Source organism: Strongylocentrotus purpuratus, unplaced genomic scaffold (assembly GCF_000002235.5).
Source record: "Strongylocentrotus purpuratus isolate Spur 01 unplaced genomic scaffold, Spur_5.0 spur5_scaffold_8, whole genome shotgun sequence".
NCBI classification, from domain to species: Eukaryota; Metazoa; Echinodermata; class Echinoidea; order Camarodonta; family Strongylocentrotidae; genus Strongylocentrotus; species Strongylocentrotus purpuratus.
The window spans coordinates 27716589-27743558 of NW_022145614.1; the positions used below are offsets into that span (position 1 = coordinate 27716589).

At 36.1% G+C, this 26970-nt stretch overlaps 1 protein-coding gene across 3 annotated transcripts in view; it reads right to left on the reverse strand.

The window, feature by feature from the left end:
* Positions 1 to 4255: 4255 nt before the first annotated feature.
* The window catches only part of LOC764755 (RAB11-binding protein RELCH homolog), a 33350-nt gene continuing 10635 nt past the window's right edge, over positions 4256 to 26970 (reverse strand). Inside the window, exons 7-24 of one of the 3 annotated variants that reach the window (XM_030975429.1) lie at positions 26524 to 26883; positions 25741 to 25921; positions 24891 to 25003; positions 23613 to 23775; positions 22862 to 22999; positions 21415 to 21579; positions 21040 to 21214; positions 20307 to 20466; positions 19422 to 19545; positions 18395 to 18443; positions 17495 to 17687; positions 16718 to 16900; positions 15951 to 16153; positions 15054 to 15170; positions 13126 to 13214; positions 9701 to 9756; positions 8292 to 8327; positions 4256 to 5774 (exon numbers count right to left, since the gene is read on the reverse strand). In XM_030975429.1, the coding sequence (XP_030831289.1) occupies positions 5627 to 5774; positions 8292 to 8327; positions 9701 to 9756; positions 13126 to 13214; positions 15054 to 15170; positions 15951 to 16153; positions 16718 to 16900; positions 17495 to 17687; positions 18395 to 18443; positions 19422 to 19545; positions 20307 to 20466; positions 21040 to 21214; positions 21415 to 21579; positions 22862 to 22999; positions 23613 to 23775; positions 24891 to 25003; positions 25741 to 25921; positions 26524 to 26883 (2653 nt within the window). In that variant the 3' untranslated portion in view covers positions 4256 to 5626. Of the gene's footprint in view, positions 5775 to 6831; positions 7012 to 8291; positions 8328 to 9700; positions 9757 to 13125; positions 13215 to 15053; positions 15171 to 15950; positions 16154 to 16717; positions 16901 to 17494; positions 17688 to 18394; positions 18444 to 19421; positions 19546 to 20306; positions 20467 to 21039; positions 21215 to 21414; positions 21580 to 22861; positions 23000 to 23612; positions 23776 to 24890; positions 25004 to 25740; positions 25922 to 26523; positions 26884 to 26970 lie in introns of all 3 variants that reach the window. The other 2 variants (XM_030975431.1, XM_030975430.1) reach the window with 2 other exon arrangements.

The window sequence follows — 26970 nt, forward strand, 5'->3', positions numbered from 1 at the left end:
CATTTTCAGTGCTAAATAAGTATTCTGTTGTCTAATGCCTGATAAGTTAGAAATGTGCACTCATTGACAAGGCTGTAAAAATACATAGTACATGACTGTATGGAGTTTAGACTACTGGAATAAACATAGTAAACAAATAATAGAATACGTGAGTAACTGTGATTATAAAGGCATACGGAATGGTTTGGTAGTTGAAGATTATGAAATATATATATATAGTGTTTCTATGATTTACAGCTTGAGTAAGTGAATAGAAAGGTGTTTTTCTGTGACTTTGGCAGTTGACATTCATAAGTGCACTGAATTCAAATAATAGCTTATTGAGACATCAAAAGAAAGGATTTCTTCTTAATATTCAAATATCTACATCACAGATCGACATAAACATGTTAGGTCCGTCTATTGCATGATAGTATGAATAAAATGTCTAAAAACATAATGATACAGATAATGCTTTCAACATGCTGGTTATATTTTTTCTATGCTACATTTTTTCACGTTCGTTTCATAATTTAAGAGGATGGATTGTGAATAACAATTATCTTCCTGTTTTTTTATTTGCCTCGGCGGTGTCGTTTTATATTCAAAGGTGCCCACTGTACACGTAACACATGATCTTTGGTCGAATCGAAAATGACCCCCTTATTTAGAAAACATGTACTTACAAATATGTTTTCCACAAAAATATAACCCCTTTTGTGTAAAAGTAGGCACAAAATGGGCTCTTTATACACCCTATTTTAGTGATTTTGGATTATCAATTACACATTCACAAAGTGTTTCCTATTTTCATATTAACAGGTATATCATGCATTCATTTGTTTGTGGAAACCAATTTAAAAAGTGTATGTCCCTTTCTCTGTACCAATCTTTTCCTTTCATTTTTTTTGTCTTCAAATCTGTAAACACGTTGATGAACATTCCCCAATTTACCCCTATATACAAAAATTATAATGCTAATTCACAGTTAATATGAAGCAACATCACCAGGAGATTTGCCTAGGTGCATCTTTTAGTAAATTACATTTTCAATCCAGTTCATGGAGATAGATTGAGGCTCAAATTCAAATAGGTTTTTTGGATCTGAACCACCTAGGAAGTACCATAAAAAATCAAAAGGCAAAGTACACACAACTTCTGACAAAATAATAGTTGTACTGTAACAGTTTCAGAATAACAAATTACAGCTTTGAAAATCAGCATGCTTTTTCTTCTCCTCTATGAAATTAGTATGAAAGTAAAAAAAAAAAACACTATTAAATATAAACCTATTGCCAATTGGTTTATTTGATTCTGCGCAAGACATATTTGTACTACATAGCATGGAACATCTTGAATTGTTCATTTTAGGCAGTTATTTATTGTGAGACTAATTAGAAAAACGACCCTGAAACGTATTCAAATCATGAAAGTGAAAAACGGAACATAAAGGCATTGTGTATAAATGTGTAGTACAGATATCTAATTTCAAATTAGTGATTGTACCTCTAATTTTGTTTCTCACTTCAACACCCTGATAATGGTCATATGTGAGCTTATTCAGCTCAGTATGTAAAACAAACTGCTGACATTCACTATATAAGCACCCTGCAAAATTCCAACTCTATTAAAATCAATCAATCACACATTTAAAGAAATTATACCATTTAACTTCCAAAAACATGATTTCATTGCTGATTCCCTGTGACTATAAAATCATATGTGATATTACAGATACTGACTAGCTTTATTTGACTGTACAATTGTAAAGTATTAATACTAAAGATGAATCTCAATTGCTTCTTGCATGCACGTTCCATTTACCTGGTAGATCTCTCAAATCTGGTGAAATATATCTGATATATCATGTGCCAAGAGCCAGAAGGGTGATAGCTCTATGTATTAAGATGATTACTGAGTTAATGTCCTGGCTTTTTAACAGATGGTGTAAAACTGATTTATTACAGATCAGTTTACTTGAAACCGATTTCACATACATTTCCTAAAAATTACAAGAATAGTGCTACATTTACTGCATATACAACAAGCTGAAACGGGATAGGAAAATGAAAACGAAAACTACAGGAATGAAATACAGTATAAATGGCAGAAATTAAAGCTGAATAGGATATAAAAACAGAATTATGTTTGTAATAGATCTCTGAAGAAAGACTTTTAAATCATTTTGCACAAGAAATGCTCTCTGAATCAACCAAAATTTACAGATACGAGTCTCTAAACATATACAGACATAATATAAAATTGAATATAACATGGAAATGATACAAAGAATGACTACTTCACCGCTCCTACAAAATGACCATATATTAAAGTCAAAAGACACATGATTGGGCAACTTCGAGGTGGTGAGGCAAAATGGAAATTAAGTCTTACATGTATCTATGTACAAAAACAAATATTTGATTACAAAATATCAGAAAAAGACTATATACAATTAGCACTATTAAACATGGGAAGCAACAACTATAGTAGGAAGTAAATGGAGTCCTTATTTCACCATTACATTATTTCCTTGCAAATATTTCAAATCAAAGGACTTGAGAAAACTAGTGAAATGTCCATCAACATAATCATGTTGTAATACTTATATTTCATCTACCCAGCTAACGAGCACATATTAAGACTTTGTGACTCGCAAGTTCATTGTATAGATGAACTTTGCGCCCCTTTTGAGTTTCAAACGATAATAAATAACAATTTATAGGCAACTTCAAACAATTTACTGGATTTTTACAATTCATTATTAGGTTCAAAATATATACTTTTAATTCATGCTATTGTCCAGATTTTCAAAGTCTGGTGGGTCCTCTTTCTTGAAAATGAAAAACTGTATCGGGACCGAAACGGGCATACACGTACTCTTGTTTCTATGCCCTTATAACAATCAATGAGTAAGCATGTTTCGATCCCCACAAATTATTCAAATACAGTGAAATAGTTCAAATAAAGTAAAACCCCCAAAATACCGGTAGCAAAAAGCACACATTTTCTATACTTTCATTGAACTTGGTAATGCTTTTGAGGTGATTTACAAAACTTGACGAGCAATAACTAAAAAGCAATGATAGCACAATACCTCAATGGACTTGCAACAAAAATAATTTTCTTCTTTTTTTCCTTTTTGATCATATAGTCAATATGTGAATTCATTTACTCAAGGAATAAATTCTATACAACATGTGAAAATTCTAAACTTTGATTGACAATTAATTTGAAATTAACTTAAATATGCATAAAACTTACAATAATCTTTGACCTAATTCCTAAACTATCTGGAACTCAATGATTTACAAATAAATTTATAACTAATAATATAAATAAGATTGTGAAATAACAAATGAATTACTAAGCACATCACATTCTGAGTAAATTACTTAGGTAGTATGCGACATAGTATATTTCAATGATACAATAGTAGTACATTTATGGGCATAACAGAGTCATACACTGTACAGGAATGTGAATAATTGGGTAATATACTATGTACACACTGATTCCTGATCACATTATATTTTTTTCTAAATGCTTGGAAATGCTTTCCATGGAAATCACAAATATTTCAAAATAGAGGACCATCTGCTAGTAGTACAATGGAATATATACCGGTAACTCATTACAGTACTGCAAGCAATTTTCATTAGTTATTAATAGTAACTTATCTCTTTTCATAAGACCGTCTCATCACCTTTACACTTCTTTACCGGTAATTCACAGCAAGAACAAGGACTTTTATCGATCCCCGACACGGCACTAATGTCCTTTGGCAAGGCATTAATCTTCATTTGCCACACTCAACCCAGGTGAGGTAAATGGGTACCTGGCAGGAATTAATTCCTTGAAATGCTGGAGCGCTGTAATGGCAGCTAGGCTAAAGCCGGGTAATAATAAATGCGCCTCGGAATAGAATTTCTAGATAGATGGCGCTATAGAAATGCCTATTATTATTATTATTATTACAGTCAAACCTGTCTATTAAGGCCACCCACTGCAAAGGGAAAAGAAGTGGCCACAGTCCTTACCATATATATGGCCTTTCTAGGCAGGTTCTACAAGTACATGCAAAACACACATTCCATTCAAGAACGAAAGCATAGCCATGTACTTGATTGCTATAGACAGGTGCCCTTTATAGGGAGGTGGTCCCTACAGCCTCCTTCAGATATGCCACGGAAAATTGCAACATTTGGAGAACACCCCCCCCCCCCCCTGTAACGTAAGTGGAATAGGCGTAACGATTCTGTATCTTGTAACACAACGTTCGGTGCATAAATGTAGGATCTTTTTTATACCTAGTTGCCATTCTTTTAAACGTTTCAAAAATGCATCGCATATATATGTGAATGAGAGGACAAGTTTGACTAAAATCTAGGCCTATACCGGTACGTACAATTTACCTTACTAAATTCAGTGGGTTGCTTCCGCAAAGTTTGGCAAAAAACACTTTTAACTGTCCATCTCAACCAATAAGGCATTGACTAGTTCAATAGAAGGGCTTCTGTGGATTTAGGATTAAGTCACACAATTCAACAGCATGTATCCCAAAATATGTTATTTGCATCTATTTTTGCTGGAGTGCTTGTAATCTTTAAATTTTGAATGCGCCCATTGGAATACCATGACAATCTTTTAATGAAGGAAGCACACCTTATTTCATACTTCCTGCAGCTTACCTCTCTCACTTTTTCAAGGAGAATATGTTTCCCCATCACGATCCTAGGAGTTGGCATTGGTGTCTGTCAGGTTCAACCTTGATGATATCTTCAATCCTTCCATGGACCCGTTTCACAAAACCTTTTTTCAATGACAAATGACTAAAATCAGTGACAAATCTGCTGATAACCAATCAGAAGCAAGGATTTTAGTAGCTTATAACAAAAACTGTCATTTGTCACTGACGACAAGTTTTGTGAAACACCCCCCAGATGACACCAAAATCTCTCACTTTGTCCACAGAATCATGGTGCCAGGAGCCACTGTCGTATTGGTGGTGGGCAGGACCAAACTTGATTTCTCTGATTCTTCAAGACAGTGTACGAATCTCTCATTTCCTCCAAGAGAGATAAATCGTCATAGGGGGCACTGTCTTCTTTGATGATGAGCAGGAACAATCTTGATGATAAACCTAGAATCTTTCCAGACAAATCACCTACAGAATTTCTCTGGCTTCCTCCAAGAGAACATAGTCCCCCATCAAAGTTTTTGAGGGCACCGACTTGTTACAAATGCAGGACAAGGTCAAACTGAATAAAGGAACCTGTCTACAAAGACCACTTTTTGTATTTCCCTAGGGCAGTAACTGTAGACAGGTTTAACTGTATTTAACATTGTTCTGAATGTAGCATCATTATAGAACCCCTTATTTGCTCCAGGACAACATGCTACTCACTATGGTCCTGTGGGGGTGCTGTCTAGTTATTACTGGTGAACTAGACCAAACTGGACCATATCTACAATCGTTCCAGACGATATTGCAACAGAACATCTCCTGTGTCCTTTCCTCCGCTAGAATATGCAACCCACCATGGCCCAGAGTGGCACTCTCTTGCTTCTGTCGGTGAGCAGCACCGAACTTGACACTGTCTACGATCGTTCTGGACGATGCTTCACTGAACACAACTCCCATTTTTCACTTTCCCCATTTTCCCCATATTCCACCCATCATGGTCCTTGCGGGCGCCGTCTTGTTACCGGCCGACGCCTTGCTGTCGTTGGGGTTGACGCTGACCATATAGGGCTGGTAGAAAGGATCGCTGCTCCTGGTTGATGTGTCCTCACTGTTGATGGAAAGAAGAGGTCCGTGCAAGGGTCATTAAGGGGTCAAGGGTCACTGGTCATGGGAATATCTAATTTTGTTGCATGATTGATAACTAAAGTTTTCTTTCAGACATATTTACCAGAGGTGGAAAGTACACTTGTTACAATAAAATAGGAATGATAACCATGAAACAACTTCAGGGAGTATAATAAAAACCCATAAAAGAATGCATGCAATTTTTAAATCAAATAAGGCAAGGTCCATTAAAAGCAAAGAATGCACACAATTTCTTATATAATCACCACTTATGGACCAAGCTGCAAAAGGGGTAAACAGATACCAACATTAAGACACCCAACCTGGGGGAAGTTTCACAAAGATCCTAAGTCGAACTTAACTCTAAGTTGGACTTTAAAATTATGGAGAGCCATTTGTAGCCTTAAAATAAAATATATTAAAAAACGAAAATTCAAGTATTTTAGAATTTTTATAAATTCCACATCAAGAACATGAAATCTCCTTGATAATAGAAAATATAAATGATTTGAATCAACATTTTATGCCTTGTTAAAAAAAAACTTGTACAAAATATTTTCATAGATGGCAACGGCTTTCCATAAATGTTAAGTTCAACTTAGGATCTTTGTGAAACACCCCCCAGGAAAGAGGGGTAGAGGACAAATAGAAACAGTGTTAAAACCATAATCCTGGAAAGTATTCCCTTACATCAGAAAACAAATGTGAGTAGTGCTTTGGTGTTGGGGGAAGCTAAAAGACACAAAAAAGGTGGATATCGACTTCACTGTAATATAAATAAGATGATCTTTAAACTTAAAAAGAATCACGTTCAAAGACCTTTTGTCCCAGCTATTTCTTGCGGGAGAAGACGTTTCCCACCTCAGTCCTCTAGGCAACTATCTTGTTTGCCTTTCTTCTTCTGGCGTCCTACCCAATATCCAATTATTTCATCTAAAATGGCTACTCAAATGAAAGTACATGGACTTCACACTTGTAAAAGAATCACGTTTAAAGACATTTTGTCCCAGCTATTTCTCGAGGGAGAAGACGTTTCCCACCTAAGCTTTCTGGGCACCTATCTTGCTAGCCTTTTCATTTATGGTTTCTTGCGAGAGAAGACGTTGCCCATCTTCGTCTTTTGGGCACCTATCTTGCTGGCCATCTTCTTTCGGGCGTCCTCGCCCAAGTGGGCCACGTGCCCTTGGATGTTGTGGGCCATGTTGTTGAACGACGAAGATCTGATGGGGGCAAGGGCAAGGGCCAATGCGGTGGGAGGGGGGGGGGGGGGGGAGTTATTTTGTATGGTTTCAATAATAGGGTTGAAGAATGGAGAGAGGGGTCGGGGAGATGCCAGGGGCGAAGGGCAGTTTCAAAATGGGGTTTATACAGGCCAATATTCAAGTTTGCAGTTGGTGTTATTAAAGCAGGTGCAGATTCATTCATATTTTTAAATATAGTATAGGGAAGGGGGATGCAAGAAGTATTATGCATGGATTTTTTTTTTCATAGATAGGAAGGGATGGTGATGAAGAAGATATGCATGGCCATAGAGTATAGACATGCAGTTAAAAAGCATGTGTGTGGTTTTATTTACAGCGTTATGTCAAAAAGCATAAAATAGTACAAATCGTATAATGATGAAAATGAAACATCAAAGTTATGTACAGTTCAAAGAATGCATTTTATGATTTTGTTAGCAGAATGAAATAAAGACACAGGAAATCATAATCAAGATCAAGATGCATCAGGGACAATAGAAATAAAGAACAGTTGAATTAGTAGATGAAAACAAATAAAAAAATTAAATGTGTTACGATCACGAAAGGGAGATTAATAAGCATCATCAAATGAAAAGTTTAAAAATAAAATATTAGCATTGAAACAGAAAAAAATGGTAACAGATTGACATATGAAGAGAAAGAGAATAAAAAGACAGAGTGAAAGAGAAATAAAGCAACACAGGCATGAGGAGGGAAGGAGGAAGAGAGAGAGAGAGAGAGAGAGAGAGAGAGAGAGTCAAGAGAGAAAGACAGAGAATGAGAGAGAGAGAGAGACAGAAAGACAGACAGACAGACAGACAGAGTGAGAGAGAACAGAGTGAGAGAGGAAAGACATAGGGAGTAATTTGTAAAGGTTGTGATAGAAGAATAAACAATGAATATGGGTTTCAAAAAGAAAATATTAATATGGAAGTATAAGATAAAGGTATTAGAGGGCAAAATTACAGTTTTATATCATAAACAAGCATAAGCATCATAGGAAGGCCATATTAAACATATTATAGGGTGACCATAAAAAAGCAAAGGGGTCATATAGGGGTCATACGGGAAATATATGGGACAGGAAGTGAGTGGACCAAAAGAAGACAAGACAAAGGTCAACATAATGAGTTGGGGTGTAGATGGAGGGAGGGGTGTAGATGGAGGGAGGGGCGAGAAAGAGAGAAAAAGAAACAGGGAAACAGGAAATTAGAAACCAATTAGAGGACATTTATACATGTAAATTATGACATTATTACCTATGAGTACGATTTATCTCAGAAGTACCAAGGAATCTTTGAAAAGAATGAGTAATTAATTAATGATTATAAATAAGGGAGGGCAATAAATGTATAGTTTCAAATTGCAAGAAAAAAAAAATCTTCCCGGATAGCAACTGGTTTGGAGCAGCCCTGCACAATTCCCAATAAAAGTCAAAACATGCAACAGAAAAACGACAAAAAAGTGGGGATGAAAACTGTTCAAATTGGATTGCCAATAAAAGAGAACAGGTTATCAAGTTCACTTGAATACAATGATTTGTCAATACATAATCACAATCCATATTTTCTAATTCCAATAATTATTTTGCATATGACTATACTGCTCCATCTAAAGATTATGATTAACTATTTAGGATCTATGGTTGTATAACACCCGACATTTAAAAAGAGTATGTTACTGTTGTGAGCCACACTATCACATATATACATGCATAATGGTATAAGTACTTGTTGTCATTTGTGTCATTTGTGACCCTCGGGTCTCTCCTCTCAATAAATGAGTCTTTATACATCTTGTTTTAAGATCCCTTTTTTTCTTCATTTACAAGTAAAACTAGCTTTAAAAATATCCTTTTTTCCTATCAAGATTTATTGTTGCATTATTATTATCAATGACTACTGGGGGGGGGGGGGGGAGTGTTTCACAAAGATCCTAAGCCAAACTTAACTCTAAGTTGGACTTAAAAATAATGGAGAGCCATTTGTAAATAAAACTATAATATATTTAAAGTAGAAATTCAAGTATTTTAGACTTTTTATAAATTCCACATCAAGAACATGAAATCTCCTTGATAATAGAAAATATGAACGATTTGAATCAACATTGTATGCCTTTTAAAATAAGCGTACAAAATATTTTCATAGATGCTAAAGGCTTTCCATAATGGTTAAGTCCAACTTAACTTGTTATAGTTCATTATGGAAGGAAAAAATATTATCTAAAGATCATAATGGTGAGAGCAACCATTGGCATGAATGGCCTGCCATAGTTAAGTCCAACTTAGTCATTCTTAGCCTTTGTGAAACATCACCCTGATTACGTACATATATACACACATTAAAAGAAGAGGTCACAGCAATCGATATAAGATAGATACCTTGTACTTCTGACTTGGTTTAGTTACACACCATAATGTTAGTTTCATCTTAGCTTCCCACACAAAAAAACAGTTTGTGCAAGTAACTTGGAATGTGGATATAATTCTGATCCTATTAGGAGACTTAACCTACAACACGACAAAACGCAACATTTGTGATAAAAGGTTACAATGAAATGTGATTTGTAATGGTTTTCCCTCAAATCTACGTACATGTTATAAGTACCCAAGTAGCAATTCACAATATTAAAAGATACTCTGAAAAGTTAATGAATAGTAATATCTCACCTCTCTTTTCCTTGGATTTTAGACTCGAAATCTTTGATCATCGAAGAAACCACACCCTGCACAAAGACAAAACGAGGTAGGGAGACAGAGAGATGGCGAGAGAGAGCATTAAGCAAGATAACAAGAGAGAGAGACAGAGAGAGAGAAAGAGAGAGAGAGTGAGAGAGTGAAAGAGAGAGTGTGAGAGAGAGAGAGAGTGAGAGAGAAAGAGAGAGAGAGAGAGAGAGAGAGATGTTAATAACTTGACAGAATTAGCTACCGGTATACAAAAGTTTGAACCCAGCTAATGACAATAACAAAATTCCTGCATTTAGTTCGTTGGAACGTTTTCACAGAGAGTGGGCAGTTCAGGCAACAGCAAAGGACAGAGCCATCTGTACAAAGAGATTAACCAACTTTGATAAATAAGTTATCTATTATTGTCTGTTTGCCTGGCAATGCAACAACAATCATATTTATAAGCCACTGAAACAAGAGATCCAAGCGTCACATTTTTATCAAAAGAGAATAATAAGGAATACAAAAATCCCCCTCCTCATTAAAATAAAACAAAACAACACCAACAATAGAGACACAAATGTGGCAGCCATGTTAAAACCAGGGAAATAATATTGGAGCACCAGGAGTGGCAATGCCAGACATCATGAGCGTTACACAAGACTCCACTATTTTTATCATTATCATAATAATTATTATTATTATTATTAATATTGTTATTATTATTATTATCATTATTATTATTATTGTTATTATTTTTATCATATTTGTTATACCTAAATAATTAACAACTAAAATCAGACCCATAAATGAACGGTATTAAATATATTGGCAATTTGGATTTCACGTAAATTATTGTTTTCATATTTCAGACGGCGTCAATCAATATGAACATTAGGGTAATATTCTTTCAATGGTATGTTACAAGGGCATAATATTGTGATGATAACGATGTGATATTGAGATTTTTTATTATAGCATGATGTAAGAAAATCATGAAGACAATTGACATGAAATCTTTCTTTTTTAATCACATTCATTTTCTTATTCTGTCAACGTATTCAAGGCAAACTTGTGACATTCTTTATTGCAAATGTAATGTTTAATGTACAAAGCAAATAAAAAACCAGACAGGACAAATGTAAAGTTGTGGTGTAAGCTATCCACTCTTAACCTGTACACATAATTCAACATTCATGCAAAAGATCAACATATCACATTTTTTTTACAAAAGATGCTTAAATAATATCACAAAAGACTGAGAGGCCTTTTGTCGGTGAATTTGCAAAGCACGTCACAATTTTTAAACAAAATTGAAGGTTTGCACAGCCTCCTCAAAAAATTACATGTAAATCAGTGTACGGTAAAGCTACTTGAAATAGCAGAGGTAGTTTTGGGTAAAATACTTTCACGTTTATGGCATGATTGATGGTGGAATGGTGATATACACATTATACAAAATAATATATTGCAAACAGGCACAAGTTTCTTAACATAAGACATACTGATCCTATATGCCCAATATTCAAAATTGTTATTTAAACCAATGGTTTTAATAGAGAATATCTTCTGCTTGGAGCCATTTAATGGCTTATATACTAATAAACACACGGTTAATGCCCTTCTGGCTCTGAACAGATAAAATATATATCTATTTTTTATTTTTTTTATTTATATATTTAATGATTAATTTATTTGTATTTATTGTTATTTATTAAAATGATTTTTTTTTTTTTTTTTTTTTTTAATTTTTTAATTTTTTAATTTATTATTTATTATTATTATTATTATTATTTTTTTTTTTTTTTTTGGGGGGGGGGGGTACATACATGTACCGTGCATGTTAATCATTATCTAGTCCACATATCTGTGACAGGAAAATCCCTATGACTGACTATAAACGTAAAAATATAAGACCTAGAAAGTCCCCTAGTTGTGTTGAATAATTGATAAAATGGTAAAAATGCCATATCTCTCAAGGAAATTATTCTTTAGACTGATGTTCTGATGTCCTTTCATACATGTAATGTATGCATAATAAAAGCTAGAGTATTGTGCTTACACCAATTTGCGAAACCAGCAATAATCATTACTAATGGGGCTGCAAGTAAAGTCCTGCAAAGGTGTATAAGAACTGAATATAGCTGAAGGGTTTTACTGCATATCAAAATTTGTTTTAGACTTTAATAACAACCATTTATCAAGCATGAATGAGCGATGCAACAGAAATCGGTACACATATGCTGATGGCTGTTGGTGTGGGATGTGATCGCATTGCCAATTTGAATTTTGGGTAGCTGTTTGAAAATGAGAACGAGCACCAACAAATGGCACAACTTTTACAATCATTTATCAAGTATGAATGAGCGAATATGCAACAGAAATTGGTACACATAGGCTGGTGGTTGTGATGTCATCGCATTGTCAATTTGATTTTTGGGGTAGCTGTTTGCGTATGAGAACGAGCACCCACAAATGGCACAACCTTTTGGATATGGATAGGCTGCTGGTGAACCTTGTACAACTGAGATTCACGATCCAGGATCTGAGTCCTCACCTGCTCCTGCACAGCGTCATACACACACAGGCACAAAAGACGGAGATGGGGTCAAAGGTCACACATGGTGGAGTTGTTATTCTAGACCTTAACCATGACAATAAGCTGTACTAATGATTCAATAGGGACTTTTGGATTTGCACAACGACAACATGGATTGCTACGATCGACGTCCTTTTAATGCACTGCCTTGAATGGACGTCACACGTATCAGTCCACGCAAATCTAAAAGTCCCTAATACTACTTAGCTACCGGTAATACTTAATAGTAGCTGAGGTATAGAAGGGAACATTTTTTATGGCTACATACATTTCCTATTAGCAAGAGATGATTAATTCTTTTTTGAACAATGATATTGAACCAAATCAGTCATTTCTATCAAACCAATAATCTTTAAATACCAATGAATGATAACTATTCTTTTGCCAGTCTAATTATTTAATTGCACTTTCTCAAAATTGGACATTTTTCAACGGAACCATATATTATTTGTGACCTTCTTGACTATCAACCAAAGATAATATCTGAATATTTATGTTGTTTTAAAGATAAACAAAGCATGACTGAAGTGATTCTTAGTTTTCAGTTTTTGTCACAGAAAGAAGGGGAGGAAAACTGGCTTGGGATGTGACAGTGCTCGGATTAAAGAGGGGACAACTGTTCTTGGAGTAGCTAGACTCTTTCAACAACAACAAAAATCTTCAAATCCAAGAAGGCTAACCTCTAGCTCCCATCTCACCACTGGCTGAGAGTGAAAGAGAAGAAAGGGGATAAGGACAGATAAATTGGAAGAGAGTAATCTCCAGATAGAGGGGATCAGTTCTCAAATGATTTACTCCTGCACCAGTTCACAAATTCATGGCATCTTACCTCATGTTCTGGAAGTACTGTCTCCATGTCTTTTCTCAAGCATCTGAGTCCTGGGAGCATGGCGTCTCGAATTAGATCTACAGACAGGACTGATTATGGCATTAGTATTAAGGAATAAAATTGATTTCGATTAGAAAGTATCATGTTACTGCAAATACAAAATGTGAATGGTGTCTCACTGGCAGAGGCCTTTCAGAAATTTGATAACCAAATTCTACCACTTTACACGACCCATTTTCCCCATTTCCATGATAAGATTTTGGTATTCAAGTGACGTACGAATACCACGCAGTGAGATACATGTATATATATATAATTATATGTTACTTCTAGTCTTTGATTACTTCTTCTCCCCTCACTATTTCCAAGACTTTCCATGACTTTGGGTGATTTCTTTTCATTTTCCTTGACTTTATATGACTCAGGGGTGATAGTGAACACTAAAAAAAAAAGGTTTTCCCCTCAACCACGCCCCCCTCGAGTAAAAAAAAGAGAAGAGGATTCGCGGGGAAAAAATGGCATCTAACAACATTCCCCCCTTTCGAGTAAGGAAATTGGGAAAAAAATAGGGCAAAATAGGGAAGATTAGAGAAAATAACAGGGAAATCTGTAAAATCAGGATAAAAGAGGGAAGAAGAAGAAAAAAATCAGGAAAAATCGGGAAAATTTTTAAAAAATCGGGAAACCAATTTAAATCGGTTTTTATCAGGCCATTGACTTTATATGACTTTCCATGACCATGAGGACCCTGCACTTCCCTCCTCCTTGTATCGCTTGAATACATCCCATCTCATCATTTGTTCAGCCTTTTTAGCATTTTATATGCCATACCATACAATCTCTGATTCTCCTGCTTTCCTTTCGATCAATTTGCTACTAAGGTTGGATTTCCAATTGTTGAATAGATAGGGTCATGTATATCCTTACAAAAAAAATCTGGGGTACCATGTTATTTTTGTAAAGGGATAGAAGAGCAACTCTCAGTGAGCCTGTACAAAATGTACTCTTTCTCTTGATTATTGAAGACTGGGCTTTGTCATATTTAAATAAATGTCTAGCCATCCTAGAAACCTATCATGTGAAAGCATGATTAGTTTATACTAATTCCCAATGTGCAATGATTCCTGTTGGTCTATGTACAGTGTATTGTTACTCTCTGCAGCCCTGATCAAAAGGAGCAGGGGATTACTTAATCCTAATCTAATCTCTCAGGACAAAAGCTGTACCCTGGTTCCATTCAAGAGGGCACCCATAGTCAGTTTGTAAGAAAATGGCTTCTGATTGTCTTCAAAATGACACAATAGTGGGTGTAACAGGATTATGATCTAACTAGCTGGTATGCCAACCTCTATCAATTAACAGTGTGTGTGAAACTGGTATGTCCATTATGTCGAAAAATGGCAAAAGTAGAGTCGTTCGCTAGAAAGGATCTCTTCATTACCTTTGAGTCCAGTCACTTGATGAAATAAATAGTCATGGAATGCAAGATTACCACAAGAGGTATTCTCCACCGAGACAACAGTGTGAACATATGCCAAAGTGCACAGACAACTACATGTACCTGTACGTGTAGTATGCCCATGTCCCTCCAAACACATTTGAAGTCATTACATGTTATTAAATAGATGTAAAAATATACTTTTACTTCCAAAATAAAACAACCGATGCATATAGATACTCTATATTTTGCCCTTCAATTTCTAATTGAAGAAACTGATTGTCACATTATTAACATTGCAGAAATACACGTCTAAAATCTCATTCATTTGATACACTAGCTGTTCTGAATCTCCTCATTAAACAACATCTATTTCTATCGTTCAAAAAGGAATGTGTGTGTTTGTTTGTGCAGAACTTTATGCAGGTGCACAGATATGGAATATCAAGCCAAGTGCAAGTATTGTGGCAAATAAAGAGTAAAAGGATACAGCAGCATGAGATTGCACTGTACGCTTCAAAGAGGGCCATCGCAACCTCTGCCCTGTTAGCATCGTTGGTGGAGTGACTGTTGGTGTAGGCCATAGCTGCTAGGCGAGGTAGAATGACTGGATAGGTGTAAGGAAACAACATGAACAAGAAATCAATAATTGCATTTATACTATTTATAATTATTAAGTATTGGCGTCACTTACCTGTGCCTGAGAGGCAAAAAACAAACTAAATTACATATGGCCTCCATTTAACATCCTATCCGAGGGAAGGTTTGTTTTCCACTAAACATAGCCTGTGTCTATGAAACAGAAACAGGGGAGGGGCACGTAAACACACAACGCAGGCTTCAGTCATCCAACAGGCAGATGCTTTAACCGACTGAGCCAACACGCCTCCTCATTTCATACACTCAACACGACTAAATTAGAAATTGAACATCAGTATCAAATTACACAATCTAAATCAAATGAAGCATACAAAAAAGACAATAAAATCATGTTACATGGAATTTTAAAATCTCAGTGATCTCATCACATTTCATTACAGGTGATGCTGCAACATGGAAGAAATGGCAACAGCTAGGTGGAATTGTTAAGGAACATGACACACTTGCCAACAAGTATGGCTAATTACATTCAGGAACCCTTATTGTGCAGTCAGAACAGGTTTCCCAAACTACTCCCTACACATGTATTTAAAATAGTCTTCTTGATATCGTTAAAAAAAAAAAAAAAAAGATTAAATTTTGTGATCCAAATCAGTCGCAAGTCCTACAATCAATCGCAAGTTTGCAGTCTCCTATCTCTTACGTACATAGTTGCGATTGATATCAACTCTTTGTAAAATGGGGGCCTGGAGTCAACATTTAAAAGATTTTTGAATGGTATACTTACACTCATCCCTGAATTTTGGCTCTGAGTTGGGTCCGATCTTGCCCAACGTATGAATGACCTGAACCATGAGGGCATGCTCCTGCGTGTAGTTGGTGTCGTCGAGGAAGGTCTGGAACTGGGTGTAGACCCGGTCCAACGTCTCCTTCTGGTTGGTGTTCTCCAGGATGGTACCAAAGGCAGGGATGGTGGCTACCCGGACAGAACTGGAGGAAGAAAGGGAGAGAGAAAGGGAGAGGGAGAGAGAGAGAGAGGGAGAGGGGGTAGGGATGGGAGAAAGGGAGAGCAAGAGAGAGAGAGAGAGAGAGAGAGAGAGAGAGGGGGAGAGATAGAGTAGGGGACAAAAAGAAAGAGAGAAGGGGGAGGGGAGAAAGACGGAATGACGATCAAGGATAGTGAAGAGGGACAATAAAGTGAAATGTTGTAGGGTAAGGAAATTTAAAACAAAACAAGTGGCAGAAAAAAAGATGGAGGAAAGATAGAGAGAAAGAGAGGGTCAGCAATGGGAACAGATGGTACATAATGCAATATAATAGCAACATGAATCATCATACAATATTTTTTAGCAATTTTCAATACATTTCTTTGGTATTAAAATGTAGCATAGCATCAATACAGTCAAACAAATTTCTGAATGACCTCTCCCCCCCCCCCCCCACCAAAAAAGAATAAGTTTTAAGTACAGGCAATACAACTAATGATTCCAGGAATTCATTACCATAATATAATAATTTCATAGACTGGACCTCCTTTCTCCCACATTTACTTACACATCCGAGTCTCCTGAGAGAGTGATGAGAGCAGGTACCACTCTGGATGAGACCAGTGACTCGTTGATGCCCTTGGCAAGCAGCTCAAAGAGCCGGGCTGTGACGATACGGACGGAGGAAGATGTGTGGACCACGCAGCTCCAGAGGGCGGCAAGCAGGAGCTCATGGTACGTAGGGTTAGCACTATAATGCGGGGGGATCAGATAGTAAGAGGAGCTTTTGAAAATCTATAATTACTCTGGGTTTTTGCTTAATTTACAATCACAGTTGAGTGCCAAAAAGAAAAAGAGAAAATTAATGATATACAAGATTTATTAGGCACCAGAGCCATCTGAAATTAAATATTCAAGGCACACTAGTGCAAGAATGAAAACACATTAATCTATTAAATAAAGAGTTTGGTGTCATGATGTGAAGCCTTACAGCAAATTTCTTTTTGATTAATAATACCATTATCATCAACATTAATGACAAACTCCTTTTCGAATGGGCAGTTATCAAAATATTAATATTCCATTGACATTTATTACTAGAGTATGTTATGAAAACTGTTTATCAAGCAGTAAATGGACTTTATTGACTGGTAAAATGTACACAAACATGTGATGGCAGAGTAGTACATATGCATTGACCTGTATAGGATGGATTTGTAGAATCTGTGAAATGCTATTTTCATCATATGAACTCAAAACTACATACTGGTATATGTAAGGAAATTTAAAGGTGACTGAAAGACAGTTCTATATTACACTGAAGTTTCTATCGAAATAAACTCACTGTAGATCATTGAAAGCTAGATGGATGCTATCCTGTGGGGCCTGGCACTGACCCAGGATCACGATGGCTTCCTGGAGGTAATGTGAGATCTGGTGACGATCATCCTCTCGATAATGGCTGCCCAAGACTCCGCAGAGAAACACCGGTAGCGTGGCCTTGGCTATCGCGCTCTGGCCTGAGCGGACAAGGGTATCTAATTTTGAAAGTTAAAAAATAACACATTAAAGCCCCTCTAAAGTGTTGGAAGCCCCTAAATCGCAAAAATTTTGATGGCAAAATTTCACTTAAATTGTATCATATTGTAAAAGAGGATATCATTTCAGACACACTTCTGCAAACATTTCCCCCAAAAAATGTATTTGAAGACAAATATTGATAAAAGAATACATAATTTGTTTTTGTTTGTTGTAGCAGAAATCTAATTTGTGTATTCTTTCATCAATATTTCGACTCCAAACACATTTTTTTTTAAATCCTTGCAGAAATGAGTCTTAAATGACACCCTCTTGGCTCCCAACACTCCAGAAAGGCTTTAAAATATGAACTATATATTTTTTTTTACACAGGACCACTTAGCATCGGAAGCACAATAACAATCTCATTCAAATGTAAAAGCAGTAGATTAGGAAATGGAGTGTCATTTATAAAATTAAAATAAACATTATACCACAAGGGAAGTATCATTTGCATTTTTGTATCACCTCTTTAAACTTCTAATCCCTTCACATGTATCTCTTTCTCTCTCAAAACATATTTTACATGAAAATCCTTCATCATTGTAATACAGAGTACCGCAAAATTAAAAAAAGATAATAATATGAAGAAATAAAATATGGATGTAGTGAATATTAGAAACGTACAATAAATGTTTAACAAAGATTGCTTTTTATTTATACTTACGGTATTGTTCTTTGGGGACATTTAGTACTGCTTGAAATTTTGGTGTAACCTAGAGAGATATAAGAATAATTTTTTTTAGAAATCACAAAAATAGAAAAGAGATACATCGAATAGTCTTGAGTCTCACCATGATATGATGCCCCTAAATCATTAGCGTTTTAGAAATGACTACGGTACATAACGCCATATAAACACTTAAAATATATTAATGACATAGATTTTCTTCATCATCATTGTCATCATCATCATTATTATAGACATCATAATCATGATCACCGTCATCACCATTGTCATCATCATCATCATCATCATCATCATCATCATCATCATCATCATCATCATCATCCATTTATTTCCCTTATGGCCCTTCTCCAAGCTAACAACCATGTCCATTTCTGTTTTATTGACATCTTATCTCATGAAAAATTAAAATGTATATTTACACAAATGCTTGTAATTAGGTAGAAACTAACATAATTTTGAGGAAGAGAAATAATGAAAAAATTCAATTCCTTTCATCGCAAAGCTCCAATAACCCATTGTTGAAAGGAACCATATGGTCCCTGTAATAAGCATATGGGATGTAGAGAATCCAGTAGTCAATGGGTTAAAGATGAAGTTGAGTTCTGGTCATGGGATTGCATTGTGAAAGAAACGTTGTGGAATCGACCAGAAAAGGTTGATCATCTAGCATATAAGTATTTGTGTGTTTGTGTGTACTGCAAGGTTTTAATCATCAAAATGTTACCAAGTCTTGGTAAAGTTACAAACACTGTACACAGAAATATGTATATGGAACTACACAAACATGTGGTGTAAAACTGTGTCCCGATTTTTACGATGTTACGTGACATATTTAGAATATGACGGCATTTGAAGAGCCATGCTTTTCAGGGAACATGTTTTTATCTGATGGTCTTCCACACTAGCATAATAACAATGATAACACTCAAAAATTATTTTCACATTATTCTTCCCAGAACTCAAACTTCTCTTGAAATAATAAATGTATGGTCTTTCATCTTACCTTGGTATCTGTGAATGCCGGTCCAAAAGTCTTGCAGATATGAACAAAGAGTTTGGTGAGCGCTCTTACACAGTTGGTATGGGAAGCATCTAACCGCCCAACAACTTCTAATAGCCTTGGAATGCTGTGAAGGAGATGCCAAAAATACAACCAGAATCAGCAATTACGATGATATTGTATCTTTAGAGCCAACAAGGCATTAACTCTGTGCGGTAATTGGTTAAAAACAATTCTTATAATTATTGATGATAATGAAGATGCGAATGGTCATAATGGAAATTATTATATGTGTAGATGTTCTAAGGCTCATTCCATCACGTAAATGAATAAACTGTCAAAAGAGATCCTTATCGTACATTTTAATGAGATACAAATAACAAGGGCCAGGATGATTTAACTTCTTGGACGAAATCTTCTAGAGTCAAGATGGATTTCAATCAATCGCAAGTCCTCTACAGAATAGAGGAATTTACACTAGAAAATTTCACATCACCTTATTTGTAATGAAGAAAGTTGTCATTGGCAATCGATATGTGTCAATCGCATTACATTACAAATTTTCCCTGATACATTTAAGGCATATACCAGAGATCAAACATAACTTCCGTTTTATTCACACATTATCGAGGTCAACACGAGTTCATGAGATGAATTTCCTTTTCATGTATTATTTTTCTGACACACTTTGGTTTTGTAACTTCCTTAAAACCCCTTTTGTCATTTTTTCCATTTTGTGATCACATAATGTTTATTTGTCCTTGAACATTTCTTTGCTATGTATAATTCTGCTGTGACACGATCTTTGTTATTGTTCAACCAATGGCAACATCATTTCTGTTTCGTAACTGATGAATCAATGAATTCAATTCAATCAAGCCGACTTACTAATCATTTGTGAGCCAGTTGTAACTGGGCCACGATTCTGTTTCTCCTTCTTGAATGGTGAAAGCATCGAATGCCTTCATGAGTTTTAAGAGTCGCCTCTTGTCACCCATGATGACAGTCAGGTTATGAAGGGCACACAGAGGCTTAGGGAATCTTGTGACTGTCAAAATAAAAAGAGAGATCACTTTAGTTTTAGTGTTTTAATGGTGGTTATTTTACCTGACTGCTAAGAAAGCATATATGCTTGTTAGTAAGCAACCAGAAGACCAATGGCTTGAGGTCCCCTCCTCTGCAAATGATGACTAAAGGTTTACAAGTACATCAGCTGTTATCAAAATCAATTCAACTCAAATTCATTGGCCAAGTATGAATTCAACTCAAATTTATTGGTCAATTACGAATTTGACTAAAATTTTTGGTCAAGTACAAATTCAACTCAAATTTATTGGTCAGGTATGACTTCACCTCAAATTTATTGGTCAAATACGAATTTGACTCAAATTTATTGGTCAAGTACGAATTCAACTAAAATATATTGGTCAAGTACAAATTCAACTAAAATATATTGGTCAAGTACAAATTCAACTAAAATATGTCAGCTTTTAGCTGTGAATTTGAATTGTTATCAATAAACCTTTATCACTTTCAATCACAATTTATGTAATGTCAAATCTACGATGGCATGTTCTTAATACGTATTTACAAACAAATTGATGTTAATCATCTAGCCTACCTTCAATTTCCACTTCTTCATTGTCCTCTTCCACTCCATTCTGCATCTGCTCCTTGAATGGTCCTGTCTTCAGGATGTTGGCGTATAAGGCAGGAACCAGGCACTGTAACGTGTGAGCGTAGTGCTCTATCAGGCGCTCTCCCTGCAGGAGATCTGGCTTAGGCCTTTGAAGATCCTGATCAAGAAAAAACATGAAAACAGATAGAAGTAAGAACAGGGGGGTGTTTCACAAAGTTGGACTTAAACATTATGGAGAGCTATTTGTAGCCTTAAAGGTACCACTTTTGTATGCAAACTTTAATACTGTGTGAACTGTGAAACAGTGTAGAAAGAAAAAAAAAAAGAATGGTGCATGGTTTTCCCATCTCAACTTACAATGGCAGTGACTTCCAGGCGTTTAAGTACAGTTGAGATGAGGTTGGTTTCCAGTCTGTCCAGATCCTGAGCCCAGCCAGCGAAGGCTGAGAGAAAGACTTGTTGAGTTGCATTGACTACACTATCTGAGCTGTCACCCAGGGCCTTGAGTAACAGGTCTAAGCCCTAAAAAAGAAAAAAGAGGCGAAAAGTTGTGTGAAAAATGTGATTTTAAAGCTTAAAATGTATTTTTCCAGGGGGGTGTTTCACAAAGATCCTTAGTCGGGCTTAACTCTAAGTTGGACTTAAACAATTACGGAGAGCCATTTGTAGCATTAGTTTAGGATAAAATATATTTAAAAGCAAAATTTCAAGTATTTTAGACTTTTAATGAATTCCACATGAAGAACATGAAATCATTTTGATAATAGAAAATATGAATGATTTTAATCAACATTTTATGCCTTTTAAAATAACTTTTACAAAATATTTCCAAAGAGGCTTACGGCTTTCCATAATTGCTAAGTCCAACTTAGAGATAATTTCAACTTAGGATCTTTGTTAAACAACCCCCCCCCCCCCCCCCCACCAGGTCTAAAGTTTTACTGTGTGATCATCACCAATAAGTCAGACCTGGTATTTACAGACACTCTTCTATGAATCTGAGCCATATTCCTAATTGGTTACTTTCTAACATCTGGCACCTAAAAAGTACGATTACAGGAACGGTTACTCTGCTGCCCAATTCAAGACCATGAACCTAAATGAAATAAAGGAAGTTCTAAGAGAATATCTTGGTCTGATCGTAGCAGCAATTGGACACCAAGAAATATTGGATTATTCTAGTATATCTTTTGATAGCTCAAAGGAAATAATTGTTGAAAGATTCCTCATCAGACTTGAATATTTGTGTATGCACACACTTTTGAATATTACCTCATACTCCACACCAACTTAAGTTTCCATCATAGCCAATATTTCTAAATCCATAATGTACTCTCACTCAAGTCTTATTCTCTACCGGTATTTTTAATTAACCATAACCATGAAAACATAAAAACAATAATACAAAATACAGTATGGAATATAGAAAGGACCAACATTTTTATCCATCAACAGATTCTCACAAGCAATCCTGGGGCAACAAAGACTTATGGTGACAGAGCTCTAGCATGTGGAGACTCAAAACTTTGAAAAGCTCTCCCAGTATCGCTACACTCAATCACAGACATCTAAATTATTAAAGAAAGCACTAAAAACTTATAATTATAATAATAGTAATAATATTTTAAAGTCCAGTCCAAATGTTATTAAGTTAAACCGAAAATCTGATACATGTGTTTTTGATAAGTGTGTTCATTGATTGTAAATGTTTAATTACAAATTGCATTGAGAGGGCTTACGGTCCTGAAAAGCCCTATAGAACAACAATATATTATGTCTCTCATGTCATCTCTACATCCCTTACTTGGTTGTATTTGTCTGTATCGTCTATGAGAGAGAAGACGAGACCTAGGCTCTTAACGGCCGACCCTCGTATCTCCTCCGCTCGGTCCTCTAGCATCTGTTGCAGCATGGAGAGTACTAGGGAACTACAGATTTCTTTCTGTGAAGGAGAAGGAAAAGAGAGAGGGGAGAGAGAGAGAGAGAGAGAGAGAGAGATGATACGCAAGAGAATGGATGACAGAGGCAGAGATAGGTGTTGAGAGAGAGAGAGAAGCAGAGACAGAAAGAAAAAAGTCAGAGAGGGAATTATAACAAAATTCAATGCTAACAATTAAGATAAGTTACTTAAAATTTTCTTTAAATCTAAAAAAAGTCATGAAGAGACTAAAGTAAATCAAAGACAATTCCAGGCTGCAATATACCAATCAAATTAATCAGAATTTGAAACACTTTAGAAAGAAATGTGTAATAAAAAATCCAAGAGCATGAAAAGATAAACAATTCCTATGAGTGGCAGCCATTCTGCATACATGCAACTTTCATGGACGTACATAATATAAAGCAGTTTCATTGAAAATAGTAATTTCAAAAACATAATACTAACATATTTAAACCCAACAAACAATACATTCAATGCAAATGAACATGAAACTCCAGTGGTTTCCAATGGTTTAACAATACATAATTTGGAACATTCCCTCACAGACAAATATTGGGCATTATAAAATTGCAATTTCCTAAGAGGTTAACCATGATTTTAGAAGGTCACCTACTGGCAAGTACGGGGACAACGCTCCACACGACTCGGCCACAAGCAGTCTCCTCTCCGGGTACTTGTGTGTTATCTGCTCCCAGCACTGTGGAAGCAGCTCTGACTCGGCCTTGGTGGGTCCTACGTGTTTGGCAAATGCCACGCAGCCACTCAGAATAATTTGCCTGTCAAAAATTGAGATTGATATGTTACTTTCAAGCAATTTATTAATCTTTATGAATAACAAGCTTTACTGATATTCATATTAAGAGGAGACATGAGGGCTCAGTGGTTGAGCAGTGGTTGCGTAACCAGCAGGTCCCGGGTTCGCAAACAAGTCAATTTGCTTGTGCCGTTTAATAAGGATTTAATCCTCATTACCAAGTCCCTCGGAGAGTACTTAAAGCCATCAGTCCCCTGGTTGCTTTATACTTACAAGCATATGCATGCTTTCTTTAAATAACAGTCAGGTAAAACAATAATCAAGCATAAAACATTAAGCATGTACTAGTATTCTACACATCAACTAGTGAACAAAGTTAGTTTCTGCAATCTTTTTGATCTGTACAAGCCAAGTTTCTAGGAATGTACAAAGTCAATGCAAAATTTATACTATGTCCCCACATGAAGAAATTTATTTGGAAATCGGAGCCTCAACCCGTTTTCAACAATCGCACAGAAAAAATTTACGACTCGGGCCAAATGACAAGGGCAATGCAAAAGTGAATGCATACTTTCTTGTAGTTTATACCAGCAAATATGCTGTGAATCTCACGAAAAAACTTGCCCATGCTTTTATCTAAAAGTGCTGTCATCGAACATTCCAATTTCTGATTTCCTAAAATGAAATCATTGCCCAATGATTCAAGAAATAAATGTAATAATAATAATAATTCAGATTTATAAAGCGTCTTTTCCAAAGGTTACAAGACTTTCAAAAATTTAAGAGGAGTTGTACAGGTAAGTTTTCAGATGTTTTTTGAAGAAATCTAGTGAAGTACTGTTTCTTAAGAAAGAGGGGAGTTTGTTCCAGAGACGTGGGGCTAAGGGCTGAAAGGATTTGAAACACCCCTGTTTACGGGTTTGGGAATGACAAGGGAAGGAGCTGATGAAGACCTAAGAGAATATGATGTTCTCTGTTGCTGAAAGAGTGAGGAAATATATACAGGAAGGGTGGTCGACATAGATTTGAAAGTTTGAACAAGTATCCTGTATTGTATTCTATCAGCAACTGGGAGCCAGTGTAATTCATGCAACATTGGAGTAGCATAGAACCAGTTCGATTTATCATGTATCATACCTTTGGTCTTCATCTGGCTTTTTGATGAGATTGAAGAGAAGATTTAAAAGCTGGTCTCTTTCTCTGGCCTCTGGATGTGAGCTGGCAGTGCAGAGGATTAAAGGGACAAGTTCCTATGGCAAATAAATAAAAACAGTAAGGTGAATTTACATATACAATGTATAAAGGGGGTACACAAGAGAGAAATAAATTGCCTTTTAATGATAACGCAGCATGGTTTTAATGGGTGGAGCAAAGACCTCCTCACAATGGTTTATCTCTTTTTTGCGACGACATGAAAATCTGTTACATTTATATAGTCCTTTGGATAGGAGTAAAAGCCGTAAGTAGCTGAAGCTAACAAGCATGTAAAGGCTGTGTTGGAGTTCAGCCACAATAAATATAGGGCAATAATCATTTTTATATTTGGTTTCTGTTTGCATATGTCACATACATCTTCACATGCTTCTTAAGTATAAATTGATAGTACATGTATGTTAATTGATGTTATATAAATAGGGAAACAGCTGGAATATAATTGTTATGCCATGTAATTATGTAAGATCAATAAAATTGAAGTTGAAGTTGTACTTGAACTTGAAGAGCTTTTGACATTATTACCAATATATAGTTTGTATCTTATTACTGTTTACTTCTTCAAATATATCAAAATTCATTGGCAAAAAAAGAAGCGTAAACATATCTTACATATCATATGCAATCAATGATTCCAGTTGTCTTAAACATTAATAATAATAATAATAGTGGGTTCTTGTATAGCGCTCATGTCAGTCAAACTTGACACTCCTGGCACTCCACAACTATTACCGGCTTTAGCATGATAAACATATTCTCTTGTCAATCATTTTACCTCTCTCTTCGCGAGTAGTACATTAGGGATGATATGTGGTAGACACCTTGCGAGCATCTCTACGACCTCTTGACCCGATGATGCTATGTGAGAAACCTCTTCTAGGAGTCTAGTCTCTGTGGTCTCGACAGGATGCACAATGGTCCCAAGTAAGGCCCTCTGGAATGCCTCAGAAACGTTTCTACAATGAGGAATATGACATATATGAAGTCAAACGGCATTGAAATCTCTTTTGTGAATAAACATAAATGTCTTGGAGATCCATAAAATTAGAGTTGAGAGCTGCATGTAGAATAGGTGGGGAGGGGAGGGGGGGGGGGGCTTATGATCTCTGACCTCACATGATTATACACTACAAACATTACAAAAATAAAACTTGGAAAAGTAGCTTGAATACAACTACAATGAGATAAAGAATATGTTTAAAGGTGGTAATGCAGTCCTCGCCTTTTATCAGGAAAGCACCCCAATGGATTTCCATTTTCCTAGCCCTTTGTCTTTTGCACTTTCGGTGTGTGTGTATACTATAGGTTCAATAAAGAGATCAAAATTTTAATTCTTGCAAGTGGTATGCTCTTTGCTATAACAGATATAAATTGTATTGTATTTATTTTCCGTTAATTAAAAAAACATCAACAAATATACATTTACAATCATAAAGACACACTTATAAAAGGAAGACGGAGGGATGGCCCTACTCAGCGTTCTAAGCGTAACAATGCTGTTTTACAGAGGGGTCCCTGTAGAATAGAAAATACATGTAGAGAATTAAAAAATTCTTACTTCCTCCTTGTCAGGTAACCATCCACCATCTTCTCCTCCGTCTGACCTTCGACCTCTCTGAACTCCTCCTGTCCTTCCCCACCCCTCACATCCCCGTTGACGACCCCATCGATATCATCCACCCCATCCACCTCGTCCCCTTCCTCCTCCCTCCCATCCTCCTCAGGCTGTATGTCCCTCAGCGCTTCCACCTGATTGGACGACGTGGATGAAGGGGGCGTGTCTTGGGTCATCTCCTGGCCGATGGGCTCCCGCCTCTCTCCTCTGTGGTCGGGATGCAGGGCGGGGTCCTTCATGGGCGATGTGATGGGGCTGACCATGGGCGTCGACTGTTTGGGGGCTCTTAGGGACTGGATTTCTCTGCAAAAAAATAATTGTTTGGAAATGTATTTACATAAATATATCACAAGAACACAATATATTTGCTTTTCTGTATCTCTCAATTCA